Here is a 22560-nt window from a genome sequence, read left to right on the forward strand (position 1 = left end):
TCTGTTATAACGGTTACTGAACCATTTGTCAATATTCATTCTGACATGATTGGCCGGCGGTAGATATACAATCATGTATTAGTTTCTACATCCAATGATTTAAAGTTAGCTACGACCGGAAGCTGATTGGTCTCATCAAATGATACAAAAACTTTTGGCCTGTACGTGTCATAATTGTCTGGTTCGTTATAATCTCTGTGGGTGTAATATACGTTTCATATATTTTTATTCCTTATATAAAAACCTTATACCACTGCAACTGTATGCGTTATAGAGACGTATAATGAATAGCGCTATAACAGAAATTTCTCAACTAAAACTGTTGAGCTCTTACACAAGAATGCAGTAAAGACTTTGCAATTTTGTAAGTAGATTTCATCGCTACTGCCTTTACAGTATTTTTAAACATGAAATTACTTGGTATCAATTGTAGTAACGTAAACAATTTAAAAGCAGATTAAAAACTATAAAACCAAATGTCAAGTTGCAATGAATACTCTCGTACAGATAGTAACCGTTGTCTGATGATTTTACTCGAATGCATGTGAAAAAGTAAGAAGAAGAAAGTATTCAAAATGCGACAGACTCGACAGAATTTGGAAAATGAGGAAGATTCGATTAAATAATGGAAATTACGAGAAGTGGGTTTGCTGTAATAGTGGGCTGCGACGGCAAACAAAGACGTGTTCCACTAAAAATGAGAAATATGGATGGAATTTACAACCGTAATGCCATTACCCACTTGTGAGGAATTCTGGCAATCGTCAGAAGGCTGGCTGCATTCCAGCTGCTGTCTAAATGGTCCAGGCGAAATTGCGTCATTATCTCGCCGTACGTGTCTTGTTTATTTCCCTCCTCTTTCTTTTTTCTTTTTTTTATATTCAACTTCATTTGATATTCGTCAATCACGCATGTACGTACAAAAAACGAATCTTGAGACGAGGTAAATGAGATTGAAATATGAGTATGTTTGGTAGTGAGAAAGCATGGTTAGTATATATGAAGGGCAATAACTTATTACCTTTCATATGTTTCTTTTATTGAAAAAATAAAACCAAGACGCATAAAATGTAGAACCGATTCAAAACGGTTCTTCCAATCTTGTATGGCAAGAATCCGAGAGAAAAGAACCGTTAATAACCGCTAGGCGAAATTCGCTGCCGGAAACGGTTGTTGCAGTGTTGCCAGACCTTTACCGGAATTCTGGCAGAATTCCGGCTAAAATGGCTGGCAGACATAGCCAGCCGTTTGGGGGGAAATCTGCCCGCCGCGTACAAGTGGGTAGTGGTCCTTGTGTGTGAATCCTTATCGGAACCGCTTCTTTCACGATTCACTCATTCGTGAAATTCCTCATTTTCTTATGTCGTTTTCGCTTGATACCAAACCTAACCCAGTTTCCACCCTAACTGCTGTCAAACCGTTTGTTTGAAGCTAGTTTCGAACCTAGTTTTAACGTTGTTGAACTGAAAATCGAGTCAGTTTCGAACCTGGTTGTTATATCAGGTTTGCTCAAACCGCCGTTGCTAAGCGCGAAAACAACACAGTTTCGTGAAAAGTGTTTGTTTGAAGAAACTACCCTGGGTCAGTTTCAGTGTTCTCAAGCGAAAACGACATTAATTTTATAGTTAGTTCTTGTTTTGAGATGCACGTGGCGCTAACAATGTTGAAAATATTTTCAAGTTGTCTGTCTGCTCTTATCACAGATTCGATCAGATGTGTTTTTTTTTTCATTTGTACGCAAGGAAAACAATAATAAATGGATACTTCATGTAGTTTTTAGTGCTGGAAATATACGTTAAAATGCTTAAAAATTGCTTTTTCTTGCTCATGATCACGAGCATACTAATAGTGGAGACGGCTCAAATCACCAAGGACAAGGACAACCCATCGATTAATCAGCCAAACGATTTCAACCCACTGGGACCGCTGGTTAAGTGTTCCTTCCTGCCGCTGGAATTCATGGACTGTGACGAACCGGTGGATCACAAGGGGAACCGTACGGCCAAAGAGGAACTAGGACATGGATGTGTGAAATTCGGTGGTGTGTACTACGATGACGTCGAAACAACCAGAGTCAAGTGCGTCGTGTTCGACAATATTGAATGTGCCGAACCGCGGGAATTCATGCGAGACGGATTTCCCTGTGTCAAGTACACGGATCACTACTTCGTGACGACGCTGCTGTACAGTATACTGTTGGGTTTCCTGGGTATGGATCGGTTCTGTCTGGGCCAAACCGGCACAGCCGTCGGGAAGCTACTGACGCTGGGAGGTGTCGGAATCTGGTGGATTGTTGACATCGTGCTGCTAATAACGAACAATCTGCTGCCGGAGGATGGAAGCAACTGGAACACCAAGGTTTAGCGAATGTTTCCAGCAGTCTAATTTGCAGATGGTCGCAACTGCCTGAACTTTTGCCACAATTTTCGATCCGAATGTGTTGTGTTTTGTTAGTAACTAAATTAGGGAAAATTTTGAGCGGCAGGGGATTGCATGCTTAAAAGTTTAGAAATATACGGCAAATAAGGAATCGTGATATTAAAATTTCCTATTGTCACATTAGTTCAGTTTGTTTTTATTACAAGAAATAAATGTCAGATTTTATAATAAACTGCTATTTCCCATACTATTCAATATTATTCCAATTTTGTTTTTGTTCGTCAACGCTCATTACGCTGTATATACAACTCTGTGGACTGGAATAGCAACACTGAGTAGGTACCTAAACATCTAAATTCTATTACTAAAAATAATTTTTTTCATGGAAAGCATAGTGCTGATCAGTGGTTCATATGTAAATAAATATTCAGCTATCAAAACGAGCTTTGTCACTGGATTCTAACCGGCGAGTGCTATCGATTTAAACGTAATCTTAAGAGGTAAAAGCTTTAAAGTGCATAAAAAACAAAATGCAAAAAAATATATATACTGAAATGTGTAAACTAAAGAAAATGGAAATGCTAAATGAATGTTTACTTCGGGTGTATAGAAAATAAATTCGAGTACGTCAAGTGGACCTGCTATGTGGTCTTTGAAACAATCTAAATTATTAGAACGCAATAGTTCTACGTAACAAAAATAAGGACCGTGTGGGTTGTCATTTTACAATTAAATTTGTACTTAGGAGATAGGTTGAAAGCAGAAAGAAAGAAATGGTTTCAAACTTACTTCTAACATCGTGAACTTTTTGCCTAATGTAATCATTCTCTAAAAAAAAAATGTTACTCTTATCGAGCAAAATACGATGACAACATTGAGACACGCGCTAAGAAAGTGTGTAAACTAACAATCACCTTCCCCTAGGATCGATTCATATCCCGATTCGCCTAAGGAAAATATGCTTCTAGAACAACACGGGTCCCGATCGGTGACGGCTGGAACCATCACGGCTTCATTCGTCACTAAATCTACGGATAACAGCTCATCTATCTCCTCGTTCAATGGCTTGGGTGGAGCTGTAGGTTTAACGGGAATTTCCTGCACCATCGGTTGATCCTTGGAAGTTTCATCCGTTGACAGTCCATACGCATATTGGCGCATGCCACGACGGAACGCTATCCGTTTGCGTACCGTTTCTTCACTGTTAATGTCCGGATAGATCCGTCTAATTTTATCCAGGAATTCATGATTCGTTTCCTCATCGTCCTGTAGTCTGCAGATTCCGGTCAATTTATTACTTTGTTCTGATATCACATCGTCCGTATCAGACACAAGCCTCTTTCGTTTTGTCCCCCGGGATGATTTACTCTTCTGTTTGGCCGGTTTGCTAGCCGGTGTGTTATCACAGGGAATCTTCTCACCCAAACAGTCTACCTCCTGATGATGCCGCTTTCTACTCAGCAAACGCAGCTCGATATCCTCTTTCTCGGTTAGGCGGTTGGAGTCTTTATTCCGGGTGAACACGTGTACGTTGTTGGTATTGGCAAGCATCAACATGGACAGGAAGTACCGTGCCGTAAAATCTTCCTGTTTGTTTTGCATCACCTTAGCAAAGCTGATGGTTGGCGTTGGATTTACCGGATCTACGGGACCAAACGACTCGATGATTTCCGTTCCATAGGCATGGATATCGAAGTGATTACGCTTCTCCGACTGAATCAAAATCGGTTTCAGCTTCCGATGCCAGCTGTTCACTTTTTCGATCATTTCTTTCGCTCCGGTCACACTTTGGATGTATTTTTTATTCGGGATGACCGTAACCTCCTGTATTGACACTTCAACTTCTGTAGTTCTATTTTCAGGTTTGTTCTGGACTTGCTCGCTAACAACGATGGGACATTCTTGCGGAACCGACGTTGGTTCCGGTGTGCTTTCCTTCGAGCGGCTCCCTCGGCGATCACTCTGGTCGTCTGAAATTCCGGAGTCACGTGATAACGTACGATTCGGTGTCGTTGGTTGCGATACCGACGGCGACTTTTCCGCTTTCTCTTTAGGCAAAACAGTTTTCACTTTTTCCACCGAACGTTTCGTCGAACTCGTCGCCTCCGGTGGTGCGATTTCCGTTTCCTGTGAACTAACAATCCCAGTAAGTGCTGGTGGAGCCTCCGAAACAGTGAACCGTTCCGATGGGAAGACATTTTCACGGTCGTCGTCGATGTCGAATCCGTAGAAATCACTTTCCGGGGTTGATGCGCGTGAATAATTGGAACGCTGTCCGTCGCTGACCGGAGTCGAGCTGGGTAAGTACATGTCAAACGATTCGGCAAGCACTTCATCATCGGCGGCCAGGTCATCGAAACCGTGGAAATCTGTAAAATAAATAGTTTTTTTTAAATCATCGGAAGATGAATGCACTGCATGGAAAGGTTTGGTATATTTGGCATAACATTGTTCTACATTAAAGTTAATTGGTGCAGCATAATTATTTTTCAATTGTCATTACTTCGATAACCTTTGCTGATTGCAGTACATTAAAAAGCCTTACTCTTCACTATACGGTAAAAAAAAATACAAATCTAGTCGCGTAACCTTTATCTGTCATAATTTTGAACGCTTATAACTCAGTCAGTTGTTGATGAATTTCAATAATTTAACTACCAATCGAATCGAAAACATTTAACTGGAACACAACGTTGTTTAAGTATTTCAATAGTATACCCATTGAAAAATCGGTTTGAATTGACCTATGGTTTTCATAAGCCAATCAAAGCTTGCCATAATGATGACATCCTTTCGACCGTACGAACAATCGAACAAAAGGGGTGTCTATAAATATATGACCCGACCATTTTTTCCACAGTCAGCTTCGTACTGTGAGCGAGGCCAGTTGTTTGGTTAGTGAGTGGATGACAAAACTGAAAATTATGTGATGCCGATTTCCTGTCTGCTCCACACCGTGTTCGCTTGAGTATATTTAGTATCAGTCAGCTGTTGATGTTGATTCTCCGGTATTATCGTATCAACGAACGCTCTCTATCAACTCTTCATACGATTCAATCAGTGCTATCAAAGTAAGATGGATATCATCGCAGCAACAAAAACCCGGCATGGTTTATTTAATATAGAACGGACACCGCTGCGAGAGCGAATTTCTCTCGATGACCCGTCTGAGAAACAAAGGTTAGCACGCTACTGTGGGGATTCTTTCTGAAACAACAAAAACGCCGCCTATTTTAACTATGTGCATATAACCTTTGTATAAGTTGTGTCTATGAAAATGTATGTGAATGCTCCACACCTATTGCAACCTAGTATGAGAATCACCAAGTAGAATCATCGATTCGATTTTCTGCGATAATTGTCAACTTGCGATTCTCTCTTGGTAAATTCTACACTGCACCAATCAGACTGTAATTTTTTTAAGGGCCGTGAAAAACTCAGAGTATGAAGTGGAGCGAAGAAATGTAGAAGAATTCTCGCGCGGTTCATGCATTGAGAGATACGAGTTCTTGTAGCATCTTCTACCGGATTAAAAATGTTGCAATATAGATAAATATCCAGCAGCTTCTGTCAAATTATCGGCAATCACCAACACTGGTCACATCATTGCCCAGGAGGCGTGAAAGGATTCAATCCATTCCAACTCAACCAACCAGTTCTTCGACCAGAATTAGTGTCCTCCAAATTTCCTATGATTGTGTCGAGATAAGATCTGATTGCCTTGACAATTAACCATAGGAGGATTGAAGAACACACATACCATTAACTTATTGGCAGTGGCAGAGGGTGGGAAGAGAATCAATCCTCCGGTCGATTTACCGGGGATATTTCATGTGGCCGCGACTCGCCCAAAACCACTTTCAAGCCAGTATACATTGCATTCTGGTCACCAAAAGCATCGTGAAACACTTTCCACTCAACTCAACTAGTCAAGCTCCCACCACATGAATCGACCGTGGACACTGCGCCAGTGGGTTCACCGGGGATGTTCCCTGCTGCCCCATATCACCAAAAGCTGCGCCCGAATTCTAAGTTTACCCGCGTCGACTACGAGAATCCTTTCCCAATATTTAATACTTCGTTTTTATACTGTACCCTACTATCCTATAAACCAGGGGTTCTCAAAGTGGTCGATATAGACCCCTTGGGGTCGATATCCTTTTTGGAAGGGTCTGACTATGGGGGTCGACGAGGTCTAGAAATCGACCCCCTATTGTTTGATATAAGTTATTTGAAATATTTACGCTAAAAAGGTTGATGAAACTACCCTGGGTCAGTTTCAGTTTTCTCGAGCGAAAACGACATAAGTAAACATTGTGAATTATTATTTGTAGTCTTCATTTGTTTGACGAATAAATAAATAATTAAAATACAATCGATCGAGAACAATTATGGCAGATAAGGTACGAATGTGGTTTTTCGGATAAACTGACGCGATTGATCAAAGTGACAATGGATAGAGTGGTGAGTTACGTCCCAGTATCTGTACGTACGCTCTTGAGTCACTTCGAATCTCGGAGAGGGCTACGGCAAGGTGATGGACTCTCGTGTATCTTGTTCAATATTGCTTTGGAAGGTGTAATTCGAGCAGCGAGTATCCACACGAGTGGTACGATCGATCTTCCGAAAGGCCGTACAGCTTTTCGGCTTTAATGACGACGTTTATATTGTGACACGTAACCTTGAGAAGATGATGGAAACATACATCGGACTGAAAACCGAAGAACAAAATACATGAGAGAAAGAGGCTCTAGAGAAGAAACACTATGCCTCCAACCAAGAATATTGATAGACGTTGACGATATCGAAGTGGTTGACGAGTTCGTGTATTTGGGCTAACTGGTGACCATCGATACTGATACCAATAGAGAAATTCAGAGGCGTTTTCTGGCAGAAAATCGTGCGTACTTTGGACTCCGTAGAAAACCCTATTAGCAGCTGCAACCCGCCTTTTTAACTCGCGGCTAGCATTATTTATCGCATGTTTCTAGTGTTCCAAGATATATGAACTCGACAAAAATCCATCTCCACCTCGGATCCCGTTCATCGTCAGCCATATTCTCGTATCTTCTTTCTTGAAGGGCACATCTCTTCCACAGCTCTACGATCTACACCAATAATATCAAAGTCGTCCTCAAAAGCAAAAAGCATGCGAAACTTATTGACGATGGTTCCGTTTCTCTGCACGCCGGATTCTCGTATCGCACTATTTTGAACAACAAATTTGAGAGCGCATCGCCCTGCTTCAATCCATCTGCAATGATGTCGTACCAGCTATCTTGACGCTTGATTTCGATCTATCGAACGTCGCACGAATCAGTCCAGTTAGCTTTGTCGGAAAGCCATGTTCCAACATGATCTGCCTCAATTCGTTTTGTTTCACTGAGTCGTACACCGCATGGAAATCTACAAACAGATGATGAGTCTGCAAGTTGTACTCCCGAAACTTATCGAGAATTTGTCGTATGGTGAACATCTGGTCCATCGTTGAATGTCCTTCTCGAAAACCGCATCGGTATTCGCCGACAAACGAACTTGATTCACAACACTGTAAAAGCTTTGAAATGAGCCTAAACTTGCTGAAATTGGATAGCCGTCTTCGAGAAAATTGACCCAAAAAAAACCTTCGAAAGGCGACCGAATGGTATATAACACCAGGAGTTTCAAGATCTCCGATCGAAATCCGATAAGAAGACAAGAATCACACAATAAAACTGTCAATTTACCTTTTTTGACGGTACGCATGCACTAAACTTTTCACGTGGTTCAGTAACGCCTATCTTGCAGCAGAAAGCTAAGACAGTGCTTACAGTCATCGATATATGATTCTTTAGAATAGATGCCAATGAATGTCTGATAACTCACCTCAAAAAAAGATTGATTACTCAAAACTCTTACCTTCCGGTTCCGGCGTGGTAGGTCGATTGACCCAATCCATATTTTTCGGTGCCCGCGGGCTCAAACTGTAAACGGCTAACGTGATTTTTTCCTTCTTTCGGATACTGGTTTTCCGTACCAACTAAAAAATCGGAAAGCGAAAAATATATAAATGATTGAATCTGTTCTCAAGCCCTAACGCTGCAAAAAAAAACTTACATCGGTTTTCATCTTCCGGTACTCAACGGGCAGTGAAAAGAGCAGGTGCTTTTTCAGCTGAAGTTCGGGAATTTTGAGTATGTTCAAGGTGACCAGAGCCGGTGTCCGCATCGGTACACCTTTCGGTATGACGGATCCAGAGCCAAAGAACGGTGACTTCGATGGTTCCGGTGTTTTCGGGAGCGAACCGATGCAATCACTCAGCTTATCCAGGGAGGTCGTCCGTGACAAATCCCGCGATGACTGCTTTCCCGGCGAGTCTCGATCCGGACCGATGCCTTCGTCTTCGTAGCTTAGTCGCGATTGACTGGTCGGTTGTACTACTGCTGGACGGGGATCCACCGTGGATTCCGGTTGATTTTCAAGTGCCATCAGTTCCGGTTCCGGTGAATGTTCTTTGAAATTATCTATCGAGTTTTGGCGATTGCTTTCGTTCAATGATGGTTTTTGCGGTTCTATGACGGAAGCGTCACTATTTGGATTTTGAGTGGACAACTCGTGTTCAGGTTCCACAGCAGAATCGTTGTTTTCCGGTGACTCAGTTATTTTCTCTGAAACTCTAGATGGTTGTTGAGATGATTCGACAGATGTTTGAGCTGTGAGATAAGCTGAGCTATCAGATTCGGTAAGCGCAGTGGTTGAATCTTTAGTAGATTGTACAAGGGAGGTTGGTTGATCGAACGAAGTTTCTTGTTCAGTAGTTGGGGTATCATCCAAATATTCGCCGCCATCGTCAAACGCACCGGAATCCTGCTCCTCAGTTGTACTTTCAAGAGACATATTATTTTGCTCGATTCTCGTAGAACACAGAGCACTGGAAAACGATACTTCTGGTGTAGGCGATTTGGGTGACGAACATTTCGAGGATGTTGTGCGACTTTTTTGGGAAACTTTTTCATTGACCTTCACAGCAAACTTGCTTTTCAACAAATCTAGAATAGGATCTCCTTGATAATTGCTTATCTTAGCTTGATGCAACTCATTGTCAAAATCGGAAGTATCGTTCATTTGGATGCGGTATTTATTTTTCAAATAGTCGGGCGGAATATACATTTTGAACTCGCGCGGCATAAGCGGAAAAACCTTCTCCGGCGCCGGTATTCCACTACGCTTGCAGCGTTCCCGTTCACACTCTTGCTGCTCGAACAAATAATCGATTACATCGCACCGTTGGAAGAATCGCTTCAGATCGTGCTCCGGAGTTAACGATCCGGTTCGAACATCGATGAAGTTTAAGTAGATCTGATAATCGTACCGAGTTCCTATGGTTTCACCGGATTCCAAATCTAGAATCTGATTTTTTCGGGCCGCCTTATGACTGGACATGATGGGCGGAATGTTGGCTTCGTCTCGCAACCGGTGCAAAATCTCCTGTCTTCGCTGTTTAGTCGGCATTGTTCGGAGTTCGTGACATAACTCCTGCATCTGTTGAAACTTGTTTCTCTGGTCGACCCTGATCGGTTCTACACGTGCTACCAATGAATCGATCGAAGCCGTTTTTTTATCGTTAAAAGTGAAATCCAGATCACTGAAACAATCCGACAGAGATTGTGGCTGAAAGCGAGTCGTTCGCCTTCTACCCGTTGGTTTTACCGGTTTATCCTGCTCCTCACTCGTTTTGCTATCGTCTCTTCCTTTCTGATCCTGATCCATATGCAGAATAATGTCTTCCAAATAATCAACCTTTCTACCGTAAATCTGTGCCGCACTCACAATTAGCATGGCAGCTTCCGGAAAATTGGTTCTCCCTTGACTAAGACTTTCGTATCGGTTGAGCCACTTCTGAAGATCGAAATCGGAACAGCGATCAATTTTCTCCGAAACCTGAAAAACAGAACACCCATCGTTTCGAGCGAACAATGTGTAGTTTGGGGTGAAACTCACTTCCATAAGCATAAGCGCTATTTCCTCGCGGCTGAGATTCTGATGCTCGCGTGGATCTTCCTTTCGGGAGCTCTTGGGAGTCCTGCTCGGATGCCAGTTGCTGACCGCCGACGGTAAGCGTTTCTTCCTGAGGGACCCCATTTCCCCCTCTCCAAAGACATTGTATCCACCAACATTTTGCTGATCACATTCCTTCAAGCGCCGTAGTTCCAATATATTTAATTTTCTGCAAAAATATCATCATTTCAATGCAACTTGTTTTAAAATTACGCAATCTTAGCATATATGCTGGATTATTTCCAAATCGGGCCCTATACATGAACTTTCTCTGATGGGGACCAGAGATGATTTCGTTGAGTGAAATAGGAACACTTGATTGGATTCTCCTGCCATAATGAACACATGCCAGTAATCATTGCTTACCTCTTCATATTTCCCGTACATTTGCGCACCGTTCTAGGATAAATACGTTCAATTCCGCCCCATTTTTATGCGATAATTTTTGGCCCAATGTTTACCAATAATGGGGGCCATGCACTCACGCAAGTAAAACAAATCTAATCTCCATTTTTGTTTTTCCACAGCTCGCGTTGGAAAATGAGGGGAAGTAAGTGTGGAGCAAGAATTTGTCAAAATGATGTCCGATGATGTGGCACAACCCTGTGAGCTTCGGCACTATTGCACTCTCATCGGAACATACTTGAATATTAAGTAGAAAATAACAAGCTATAGATTTTATCAAGTTTTTCTTTATATGTAAAATTTTAATATAGTATTTTGTTAACGCCGCCTGTAAAAAATCACTTTGAAGAGAAATCCGGTTCACGCTGAGACTTATTTATTATTATTCGTCTGGTGTTAAAAATAATACCCCATTTGCGAGAATCCGCCTGCAGTACCTCTTCAAAGTGAATATTGGCTTATTGCCGTTATAAAAAAAAGAAAGCTACTTTTAGAGAAGTCCCCAACGTGTGAGCATATTGTTTCGCAATAGTGCGACTAAATTTTGTGTATATCTCAATTTTTCTCGTTCTGGAGTGAGTGTTGCGAAGTCGCGGCGTCACTTTATTAGACGTTATAAACGAGAATCATAAAAATAATCGAAAATAAAACTAGAATTGATCTATAACCTAAATTAATGAAAGTGAACAATACAGTGGAAAAATTAACAATCTAAAATTAAAGACAAAATAAATTTACGACAGCTCCAAATTACTAACTCTAACTCTTAATATCATATCATATACAATGGTGTGGTATTTTTCAAAATAATTTTCTTCGATTCTTAAAGGAATAACCGGAATCGCTTTGTTTGGCCGTCTACTGATAATGACATCACGATTGGAGCAGTTTTGATGTTTTAGATTATTTTCTAAAGTAAATTTCTATATGAAAAAATCAAAAATGAGAAAATTTTGATAAAATTGCGGCATGTAAATTGTAACTTTGCTTGCTAAGATTTTGGACATAAGGAACAATATTCGTCGGAACTGCAGAAAGTCGGAATCCCCATTTTGTCAAAATACTTGAATTGAAAACACATAAACTATTGACCTTTTAACGACAGTTCAACATTTGAATCACGCTGTCGTTCAAACGATGATAGTTTTGAATGAAGCTGTCAAAAGGCATAGGAATGCTTATTTTCCAGCAAAAGTGGAAAAAACTTACTCACGAGGCTCGTTTTCTTCTATTCATTAGCTCACCTCACCTCATGATTGGAACACACTAGCTTTTTTTTAAATTTTCGTAATTTATTTGGTTGCTTCGCACGAACTTTCAAGTGTAGATAATTACCTAAAAATTGAGTTGCTTACACTTCTATTAATGAACTTCGAAAAATGCTTAAGCCGAAAAAGTCCCTTTGATCCGAGCTTTTGGTAAGTTGGGCAGTAAATGCTACTTTTGAATTTTAGTATTTCTCTTCCTACAAAGTTCAAATATTTGACTCTGAGAAAATATTTTACACGGACGGATCACGAATTAAAGAAAAAAGGGTTTGGTATATTCAACAATAATGTTTCGGCTTCATTTATGCTACAAGAACCTGCATCTGTTTATATAGCAGAGTTAGCAGCAGTTCATCATAGTTTGAGTGTAACCGTCACACTATCTCGAAACCATTATTTTCTCTTCACAGATAGCCTGAGTGCAATTGAAGCCATTCGCTCAAACGCTTCTGGCAAAAATGAACCGTTTGTCTTGGGCAAAATAAAACAATACCTGAACGACATTTTGAATAATAATTGTCAAATCACAATAGTTTGGGTCCCGGCTCATTTCTCCATTCCAGGCAATGAAAGAGCCAATATTTCATCCTAATGTGGTGCCAGCTGGCAAGCTTCTTGGGATAAAGATGATCTGGGTCAGTGGATGCACTCAATTATTCCTAAAATATCGACAAAGGCATGGTTCAGGTGACTGGAAGAGAGTAGGGATTTCATTCGTGTGATGTCCAGACTTATGTCCAATCACTACACGTTAGATGCACATCTCCTTCGAATTGGACTTTCCGAGACTAATCATTGTGCTTGTGGCGAAGGTTATCGCGATATTGATCATGTCGTTTGGACATGCGTGGAGTATCGTGATGTCATTTCATTAAGTCCATTGAAGTTCCAATTTAAATTATATTTTATGTTAGACTTTTTTCTCTTCCATGAGTTCAACCAAAAGTCAGCTATAGTATATTGAATAAAAGTGATGAACTAATACAAACCAAAATAAAATAGTTATAAGATCATGTACAAAATAAATGTATTTTATTTAATGTAATTTATAATAGCAAATCGCTTGATAAAAACAGTGTTTAGATTAACTAATGAATACCAACATACTAATATGATATTCGAAATGTATTAGGTTTAAAGTACTATGTATTATGGATGCCACGGCGAAGAAATACTTATGTATATTGCCTATGGAATAAACGAATTTATAAAAAAAGATCAAATATCATTACAAAATTTTCCTACAAAGTTGAAATATCATTACCAAGTCGGTCATTGAAAACGACATTACTGGTCCTCGTGTAGGGTCCCTAATTGAGTATAATGGTCTTCATTTCTATACGCCGGTAAGCTTGAATGACTAGTGTATTTAATTCAGGTATCGGTATTAATTTAATGATTCATAGATATTGATTTAATGATTCACATTATGAGCTGTTGATTTTTTTGTTGATTCAACAATATATTGAATCGTTGGAAATGAAAAACATTTTGTCAAGATACAATAAAATGTGTTGTAACCCATATATCTAATTGTAAATCAATTGTTTATGCTGTAAAATCAATGGTTTATTTTTTTACGGGTAGTTATTGGATTTATTTGGAATTTGTGAAACTTTGATGATTTTTTCTCTGTGTGTAACAATATTGTTTGTGTATCTTTTTGGTACAGTGTTACAAATATGTCAAACTTTGTCAGACTGTTGCAAAAAATAATCACAATTTGCACGATAGACGGATCATAGGAAATTCATACAATTCTTATATTAATAGTTAACTAGATTTTTTTCTCTTGAAAACCATGGCTGATCCAGAAGAGGTAAACGGGTTGGATGAAGCTGGCGATAAGAAGCAGAAAAAAGCCTCGAAACATGATAGTGGTGCGGCGGATCTTGAACGAGTTACCGACTATGCCGAGGAAAAGGAAATCACGTCCAAGGAGATCACGAATGTAAGCATACCTAACCTAATTTAATAACCGGAGACCCAAGAAGGAACACTAACGGCGGACGTTTGTTTTTTTTTTTTTCAGGCGGCCAATATGTTTGAGGAAAAACGAAATAGGGAAAATGAGGAAAAGCTGGCCAAAGAACGAGAGCTGCAAAAAGTACACGTGAAAAAAGAAGACATAGAGCTGATCGTAAGTGGTGGACTGTCGAATTGGGACGAAGTTAAATATTGTTGATAATTTTAGATAAAAGAAATGGAGATTAGTCGATCGAAAGCGGAGCAAACTTTGCGAGTGCATCGAGGAGATGTCGTGGCCGCGTTGGAGGCACTGACGAACTAATCAACTAAACATTACAGTGCGGTGTGGTTTGCGTGCGATGAAGCAATCAACACTTGAAACTGTTTATTTATTAAGTGGAATAGATTTTGCACCTGAACAATACGTTTTGTTAAAGCGGTTAACTGTACCAGCAATAGATCAGTAGGGAATTTGACCAAAGCGCTGGAATTATCTGTCGGAAACGTGGTAAAAATGAGAAAACCCAATGTTTTGTTTTGATTTAGCGTTTGGATGAACTTTCAACGGATAGCGGTGTGTTTTATAACTGCATTTTTTTAGTGTAATTCCTCGGACTTCAATACATGCTCGATACATAGAGAAATTAAACAACCCAAAAGCCAGTTGAATTTATCCAATTCGATCCGTTATATTTAAGTTAAATGACAGTAGAAGACATCGAGAGACCGCAATTTATGAAGCAAATGTCGTTAGACATTAGATGAGAATGTGTGATCATTGCGTCCAAAAACAGTCTGTACAGTCTTAAATGTGTATTGTCTTGTGCTCATCACTCTTGCTTAGATTAATATCCAACCTTTCAGTAACTTTCGGTTCACAGTCTTCTGTATTTTCGTAAGCTCTGTTCTCAATCCCTGGTCCATTGTTTCCTCCTGGTGAAACGACCGTGGTTTCGATTTTTGGTTCCTCGCCAATTATGGCAATTCTCGATTCCGGATGGCTCGGTTCAACCGAGTATGGCGGTGGGAAATCGACAAGTGAAGTTACGTCTCCGTCATACGCCGGTGGAGGACCTCCCGGTAAGCGCACCGATGGTGAAGTTGGACGGATACTGGCAGGGCTCGGATTGTTTCGCCTTGACTGATTTTCTTCTCTTTGGTGGAATTCGTAATTGTGACGAGTTTCATACTTTGGCGGACGATCGCGCAACCTGCGCAGCACCCGTATTTGAATAGAAGACAGAGAAACCCGGCTCAAGCTAGGGCGATTGAGTTCACTTGCAAGTCTCCGTTGGTTGTTATTTCTGTTCAATTTAAAATGGTTTATAGATATAGATATTCCTGGTAAATCAGAACAGCTCCTTGAAGCCTGTGCTTACCTGGCTCTCGTTCGTATAGTTTTGTACAAAAGCGTAGCTAATGCTGAAACACCAATTATCATAACAGTGGCTAGTGCCACTTGAGCTGCCGTTAAATAAAATAAGGAATCTTGAGTGCTGTGGAAAAACAATACCAAGCTGAAAAGATTTCATTGCAAACAATAATAATAGAGAACCAACACTTACAGGCATTCACCGTTTGCATCTTTCCAGCAATGCTGACATCGACCTGCATAGCATACCGTACCACCAAAACAACATGATATACATGCATGACCCTCACTGGGACATAGGTAACAACGGCCGGCCTCTTCGTTGTACTCAAATTCTGGCCTACACTCACATGTCCTGTTGGCAACGCATTCTTGTGTAGATTGATTACAAGAGATCTCACCGCATGGTATCTTATCAAAGTGCTCCCAATCGAACGGGTCATCGTAGGTATCTATAACAGTAAAGTTTTAGCAAAAGATGAGTGAGTTCAATAGATGAAGTTTCCGTTTCGAGTTCACCCCACCATCTGATGTGACAACCAAAGCCATCACCAACACCCAATGCAGACAACAGGATATCACAACTTTACACTGCATAGCTCACCGATGCATACTGGCAATTGTTACGGAGTGGACAAATATCTATTTTGCACTAGAATTTGCCGTATATTTGCGATAGGTGATTAGGACCATTAATAACTATGGCCAGCAACTCATAAAGATAAGATTTACTTCTTATCGTGCAACGCAAATTCAAACGTTAGACGTTTTCGATTTTTGGGTAATTAATCAATTTCCGTGAGTGTCGAAAAAGTGCTAGTCGCCATTCCTGGCTGCAACAGTCTAAAGTCAGTTAGAAAACCGTGACACGTTAGCGAGTACAGTGGCACATCGCGAACTAATTCTGTCAGCCACCCAACCCAAGATGAGTTCCCAAAGCAGGGAACTAGATAACAATCCTTATCAATAGAGTGAGTTCGGTTGCTTGTCGAAAAGTCCAACTATTCGCTGACTACTGATAAGATAAAGCAAAGTATACGAACATGACTTTCTATGTGGTTCGCGCCGTTTACCTTTCGTATCAGAAATCACTTATTGAATGTTTATTTTTTTTTAAATTATTGGGAATATACCTTCGGTTAGAACAAAGCGGTTGAAAAAGTTACACACTGAAAACACGTGAGTAACATACCTTTTCCCTACTTTTGCGTCTGTGCTTATCTTTCGAAGAAACCCAAACAGACCAAAACAGTAGATTACAAACATGAATACTAGTAGTATTCATGCATTTGGCTGCTGTTTTGTGTATGAGACGTTGGTCTCGCAAACCAGATATCGTATGTTGGATTCCGGTCTAGAAGGATTTCGACTTGCAGGGAAAGTCACCTTCTCTGGAAATGTTGATGTTTTCCAATATAATGTTACGAAACATTATGAAAAAAAGAACAAATCTATCAAACAGCATAGTCAATGGCTTTTATGCAGAAAAAAAGTATCGTGTCATAACGTATATAACTCAGAAATTGATAACCCATATCACGCTCTGTAACTTTTATGAACAGTACAAAATATCTTGCGCAAAACAGTTTCGAATAACACAATCAGATTGAATAAAAGTAACGCTTCGTGACGCCTTTAACGCTTCGTAGCACGTATGGTCCCAAGCGTTGACTTGATAAAAAGATTTGTAGCCCCTTTAACTTTTAACAAAAATTTAACTAGAAAACATGTAATAGTTCACAATGTACAGCTCAGGAGGACCTACTAACAAAAAATTGTGATGATTCTGGTTCACAAATAAAGTAACATGTGCCATTTCGTAAATTTTTATTACAAAATCACCTAGTGGTGTAATGATGCCTTTCTCATATTACTTATGCTTTTCTTATCACAAGAAGATTCTGTCAAGATTTTCTTTTTCTTCTTCTTCTTCTATCTGTTCGAAACTGACAGCTGTCAGCTTCAGTTTGTTTGGCCCAGTGACTCAGACTATATGGCCAGTAAATCATTGATCCCAGCGGGTTTTTACCGATGCAAACGGGAATTATTGTTTACAGTTTCAATTTAGTTTGTTTTATGAAATCGATTACTTCTTTGTACATTTCCATATTTTTAGATTTGTATAGTTCAGTGAGATTCAAATATTTTTGTTTGAAATGGAAATCCAACCAAAGGTGGCTATACTTCGGACACTGAAAAATTATGTGCTCTGACGTCTCCGGCAACCAAAACTTAGAAAAGTTGTGACCAGTCATCAATCGATTTGTCAGTCGTATGTCACACCCCTTCATGTTTTTCCGGTAATACCACGGTTCTGTTGAAAATTCTGGACAGATTTGGTGAAAGCACTTTCCCTTTTCCAGGGAGTATTCTTGATACCATTGATTGGAGTCTATTTGAGTTTGTGCGTTTTGCTTGTACAGTGCGTCCTTTAAGAACAATTTATTACAATAGCTTGGTGTATTTTCGGATAAACCCCTTTTTGCTAATTTGTCTGCTATCTCGTTTCCTTCGATTGTTATGTGACTTGGAATCCACTGAATAGCAACACCATACTGTTGGGAAATTTTAAGTACTTCTGTTATGATTGAGGCGCCTACTTTTTCTTCTATTGCATATTCAAGCATTAGACATGCCGATTTTGAATCGGTGTATACAACACAGTCCTGCAGTTCTGTTTGTTGGATGATTGATAGAGCTATTCTGATTGCTGTTATTTCAGCTGACGTAATGCTCACTTCATTTTCTAATTTATAGCAGAATTTTCTTTTACAGCTTTCCATGTATATACCAACTGCACATCTGTCACCTTCCTTGGATGCATCTGTGAATACGCGTCGTCTTCCGCGATATTTGTTATTCATCGTAAACAGGACCAGCTGCTTCATTTTGAGCATGTTTGTTTCTTTTTTGGCTGTCGTGAGTCCTTCCAGATTTGCATTGATCTCAACCGTTATTTGATGAAGATTTACGTTTGGCATGATGTCGTCGAAGATTTGTTTGTTCTTGAGGTACATCCTCTCTAAATAGCTGTACTTATTTGCGTCTATATTGTCGGGATTGCCCAATTGCTTTAGCTGTGTCGCTACGATATTTTGTTTGCTGCATGCTCTGGCAATTTCTTTGAATGCTACGTGTTCCTGTCTGATCTGAAAAGGATGTTGACCAGCAAGTACGATCAGTGCGTTTATAGGAGTACTTTTAGTACAGCCAGTAACTTTTCTTAAACACTGGTTGTTTAATATCTCGATCTTCTTTTTATTTGTATTGCTTGCGTTGTTTTGCACTATGCTACCGTATTCTAGTACACTTCTCACTAAGGCTTTGTATAGATTGGCCAATGTTTGAGGGTGGGAGCCTGTACGGATGCCACTGATGATTTTTAGCATGTTGAGTCTGTCGTTTATTTTCCGTATTAATTCTCTGGTATTGGCACCTAAGCTCAGCAGATTGTCGATTTGTACTCCAAGTTGGCGATGTACTTTAACGGTCTCTAGCTGTATTCCGTTTAATTTTACCTTCAGTTGCTTATCTCCGGTTTGGAAAATTATCGCTTTTGTTTTTTCTGTATTTATTGATAACTTCAGAGTATTTGCGGTATCTGCAAATTTTTCTATGTAGTTTTGAGCTGTGTCGTTCAATTGTTCTAAGGTTTTTGCTTTTATTAGAATGCCAAAGTCATCCGCATACTGGACTAATATTACATCATCGCCATCGTCTATTTCGTGCAGGCTGAGAGTATATAAATTAAATAATGTAGGTGAAAGAACATCACCTTGGGGGAGTCCCTTATTAATCGTTCTTGAAATCGTTTCGGCGCGGGTTTGTAGATGCAATCGTCTGTTATGTAGGAAGTTTGATATCCATACGTTTACTTCATCAGGTATATTCAGTTTAGTGAGTATGCTACTAAGTATATTTGGCTGGACTGCGTTAAAAGCGTTGTTAAGGTCGACACATATAAGGGCTACTTTATTTTTTTCTCGCTTCCATCGTTTAATCGTGTTTACCATGAACGCCAGGTATGTGTTTGTCGAAAAACCTTTCCTAAACCCAAAGGAGGTTTCTGGTAGAATTTTTTTTTCATCTATGTACCTCTGTAGCCTTTCTAGGACTGATGTATTTACTATTTTTGTTATTGTAGGTATAAGACTGATGGGTCTCTTTCCCGAGGGTAGTGTCTGATCTCTACCTGGCTTTGGAATAGCTACTATTCGAATTGATTTTAGTGTATCCCCCGGATATCCTCTTCTCCACATTGCGTTAAGGTCGATTAGTAAGTTTTTCACAACCTTTGAACTCAGCTTTCGCAACATTTCATAAGTGACCCTGTCTTCTCCTGGGGCAGACGGTTTTTTCTTCTTTGCTAGTATGCGCTCCCACTTAGCTTCGTCAATTATATCACTTGCAGTGCCTGTTACTGGTTCCGTCCATGGTTGCGGATCGTGCTTACCGAAATGCTCATCCAGGAATGCTTCAGCTGTCGCTCTATCATCAAACATCACATTGTTTTCCTTTCTCTTCACTCGTTTGCCTGTTAATTTGCCGACTTTTCTCCATAACTCCTGGGAGCTTGTGGAAGGATTTATTTCGTTTGGGAATTCGTCTATATTCTTTTTAATTTGTTCTCTTTTCAATCTTTGAAATATCGCTGCCTTTTTCTTGAATTCTATCAAGTTTACCTGATTTGATGTCCGATTGAACTGTCTTCTCGCTTCTGTTTTCTCTATCCAAGCGTTCTCCACTTCTTTTGTCCACCAGTGTTTTGGTACTTTATTATCTTTTTTCCTGTTAGCTCGGTAAATTTTGTTGACAGCAGGCAATAAATCATCTACTTTTCTTATCGCCTCTGGATCAAGATTCGACATAGCCTCACATATTTTGTTGTTATTGTAGATATATTTGTTTTTAACTATCGCTGTATCTTGTAGCAAACTTTCAATTACCATATGATGTGATCCTACGCCGAAATCCAGCACCTTCCATTTAATGTCAGTGTAAAGTTCTACTGTACACAGTGTGATGTCAATTGCTGTAGCTTTCCTGTTGAGCTGGACAGGAACGAATGTACTAGAACCATCATTTGCAATGAACAAATTGCTCCTATTGATCGCTTCCATTAAAATGTTTCCTTTTCGATCGCACTTGTCGTTCCCCCAAGCATAGTGATGCGCGTTCACATCTCCTCCTATTAGCACTTTTTTGTGTCCTCGCAAGCTGTTCATGATTTTGTTGATATCGTTTTCAAATTCAGTTAGAGATATGTCAGGGCTGATATATAACGATACTGCTACAATATCCAGTTTCAGTATTTGGATTCCGCATACCTGTGTCCAATCTGACGTGGCTGGCAACGGAATTGCCAGGTAGTTGAACTCGTTTTTCAACATAACGGCTGCTCCTCCATAGTTGTCGTTTCGTGATTCCGCGATTAAATGGTAATGTGGAAGTTTATATTTGTTGCTTCGTTCTTCACTCATTTTCGTCCAGGTTTCTGATAGCATGATTAATTCATAGCTCCTTTCGACGAGGATTCGATGTAGCTCCGCTTTATGTTTTTCTAAGCTTTGTATATTACACTGCATTATAGTAAATGGTGTGAACTTTACGTTTTTCTTATTTTGTATCCTCGGACAGGATTTTCTTTTTCCTTTTATATATAGAAATTAATTCTGTCGATCTTCTATTACTGAGTTCGTAAGATTGAAATATTTTTGTGTGCAATTCTGAAATTTTTTCCTTATTTCTTGGTTTCCTATTTGACCCAGAAAGTCTGAGTAAAAGCTCATCATTGTTTGGTTCACCGTCCTTTCTGCTTTTGTACGTGCTTCTTTCATGATATTTTCCCATTTTTCCTTCTCATTTCTACTGTTATTATAATTTATCGCAGATCCGTTTTTAACGAAAACGGGTGCGAGCCTCGTCATTTGATTCCGCTCGTATGTCGTCTTCATAGCGTTTGATACACCGTTATTTTGGTCTTGCTCGTTACGTGGTCTCTTTGAACCTTGTTTTGTTTGTGTACTTGGAATTTCAGGATAGGTTTTTACTGCTGCTTTGATTTTTTCTCGTTCCAGATTCGTACGTCGCCATTGCTCTCGTAGCGATTCTCCTCTCTGCGTCGAGGCAAATGTTTCTTCTAGCACTGGAAAATCCATTAATTCCATTAATTCTGTGTCCGTAAGGGAAAACAATCTTTCGCTTCAGCAAATGTTATTGCTGTTTTAGCCATAAGCTTTTTAATGTTCATTTGTCTTATTTTTTCCGGACAATTTTCATCTTGCATCGTATGATCTTCGGATTTGCAATGTGCACATCTCGGCTTATTTTTACAATGGTTGAATTCATTTTCCGTATCATGTTGACCGGCACAATTGTTGCATCTTCGGTTTCCCTTACATCTTGCTTCATTGTGGTTGAATCTAAGGCATTTTCCACAAGCGATAAGCTTATGTCCGAAAGGTCTTACTTTACTGTAACAGCAGAATAATCGTATACGATCCGGTATTGTGGAAGCTCTGAATCTTACACTAATGCGATTTGCTGGAACTTTTTGGCCATCCACAAAACGGCTTAATCGTTTTACGCTAATGATAGGGACTTCGCATGTCATATCTTCTGTGATCTCGTCTTCGGAGATATCAGTAGGAACTCCATCAACTATTCCCGTTACGGTAACTAAATGCGTTGGCACGTATGCCTTATAACAGTTCGTAGTACTTTTGTTTATTTCCTCTACGAGAGTGTTTGCTTTTGTGTAACTGCTAATAAAAACCAATATTCGATCTCGTCCTACTTGTTTCATGTCCGTTATAAACATTTTAAATTGTTCCATTTTTTTAAGCATGGATCCAACTGAAAACTTGTTTATTCGCTGTCGTCCATCACTGTTTTTCAGCTCGACATATAATCTGTATGGGCCTGTATCCATTTCCGTGTAAACCACGTTAACAAATTCCATTCTTTTAGTGGTTCTATCTCTTTCAGGTAGATCATCTCCATGTAATTCCATCTCATCGTCTGGGAGGCCAGGTAGATCCGGTGGTTTTTTTTCCTCGCTCATTTCGAGGTTATGTGGGTCGCACTAATGGCGCCCGTCTCTCTAGCTTAAACACGTGAAAACTTCACAGT

General features: G+C 39.8%; 4 protein-coding genes across 4 annotated transcripts; 2 read left to right on the top strand and 2 right to left on the bottom strand.

The window, feature by feature from the left end:
* Nucleotides 1-1723: 1723 nt before the first annotated feature.
* On the top strand, nucleotides 1724-2611 carry LOC131434523 (TM2 domain-containing protein CG11103-like). The gene has a single exon (XM_058601281.1). It carries the CDS (start codon nucleotides 1801-1803, stop codon nucleotides 2362-2364), a length of 564 nt encoding a protein of 187 aa, XP_058457264.1. The 5' UTR covers nucleotides 1724-1800; the 3' UTR covers nucleotides 2365-2611.
* On the bottom strand, nucleotides 2605-10924 carry LOC131434513 (uncharacterized). Its single transcript, XM_058601270.1, has 5 exons — nucleotides 10783-10924; nucleotides 10360-10585; nucleotides 8476-10299; nucleotides 8278-8398; nucleotides 2605-4748 (listed from the first exon to the last, which is right to left on the bottom strand). Exons 1-5 carry the CDS (start codon nucleotides 10788-10790, stop codon nucleotides 3283-3285), a joined length of 3645 nt encoding a protein of 1214 aa, XP_058457253.1. The 5' UTR covers nucleotides 10791-10924; the 3' UTR covers nucleotides 2605-3282.
* Nucleotides 10925-13770: 2846 nt separating this feature from the next.
* LOC131434539 (huntingtin-interacting protein K-like) lies at nucleotides 13771-14479 on the top strand. The gene is made up of 3 exons (XM_058601308.1): nucleotides 13771-14040; nucleotides 14122-14229; nucleotides 14284-14479. The coding sequence occupies exons 1-3, from the start codon at nucleotides 13891-13893 to the stop codon at nucleotides 14377-14379; spliced, it is 354 nt and encodes a 117-aa protein (XP_058457291.1). The 5' UTR covers nucleotides 13771-13890; the 3' UTR covers nucleotides 14380-14479.
* Nucleotides 14480-14721: 242 nt separating this feature from the next.
* On the bottom strand, nucleotides 14722-16392 carry LOC131434533 (uncharacterized). Its single transcript, XM_058601294.1, has 4 exons — nucleotides 15954-16392; nucleotides 15623-15881; nucleotides 15437-15553; nucleotides 14722-15361 (listed from the first exon to the last, which is right to left on the bottom strand). Exons 1-4 carry the CDS (start codon nucleotides 16024-16026, stop codon nucleotides 14863-14865), a joined length of 948 nt encoding a protein of 315 aa, XP_058457277.1. The 5' UTR covers nucleotides 16027-16392; the 3' UTR covers nucleotides 14722-14862.
* Between the last annotated feature and the right edge of the window lie 6168 nt (nucleotides 16393-22560).

This window comes from Malaya genurostris, chromosome 1 (genome assembly GCF_030247185.1).
Source record: "Malaya genurostris strain Urasoe2022 chromosome 1, Malgen_1.1, whole genome shotgun sequence".
NCBI lineage: Eukaryota > Metazoa > Arthropoda > Insecta > Diptera > Culicidae > Malaya > Malaya genurostris.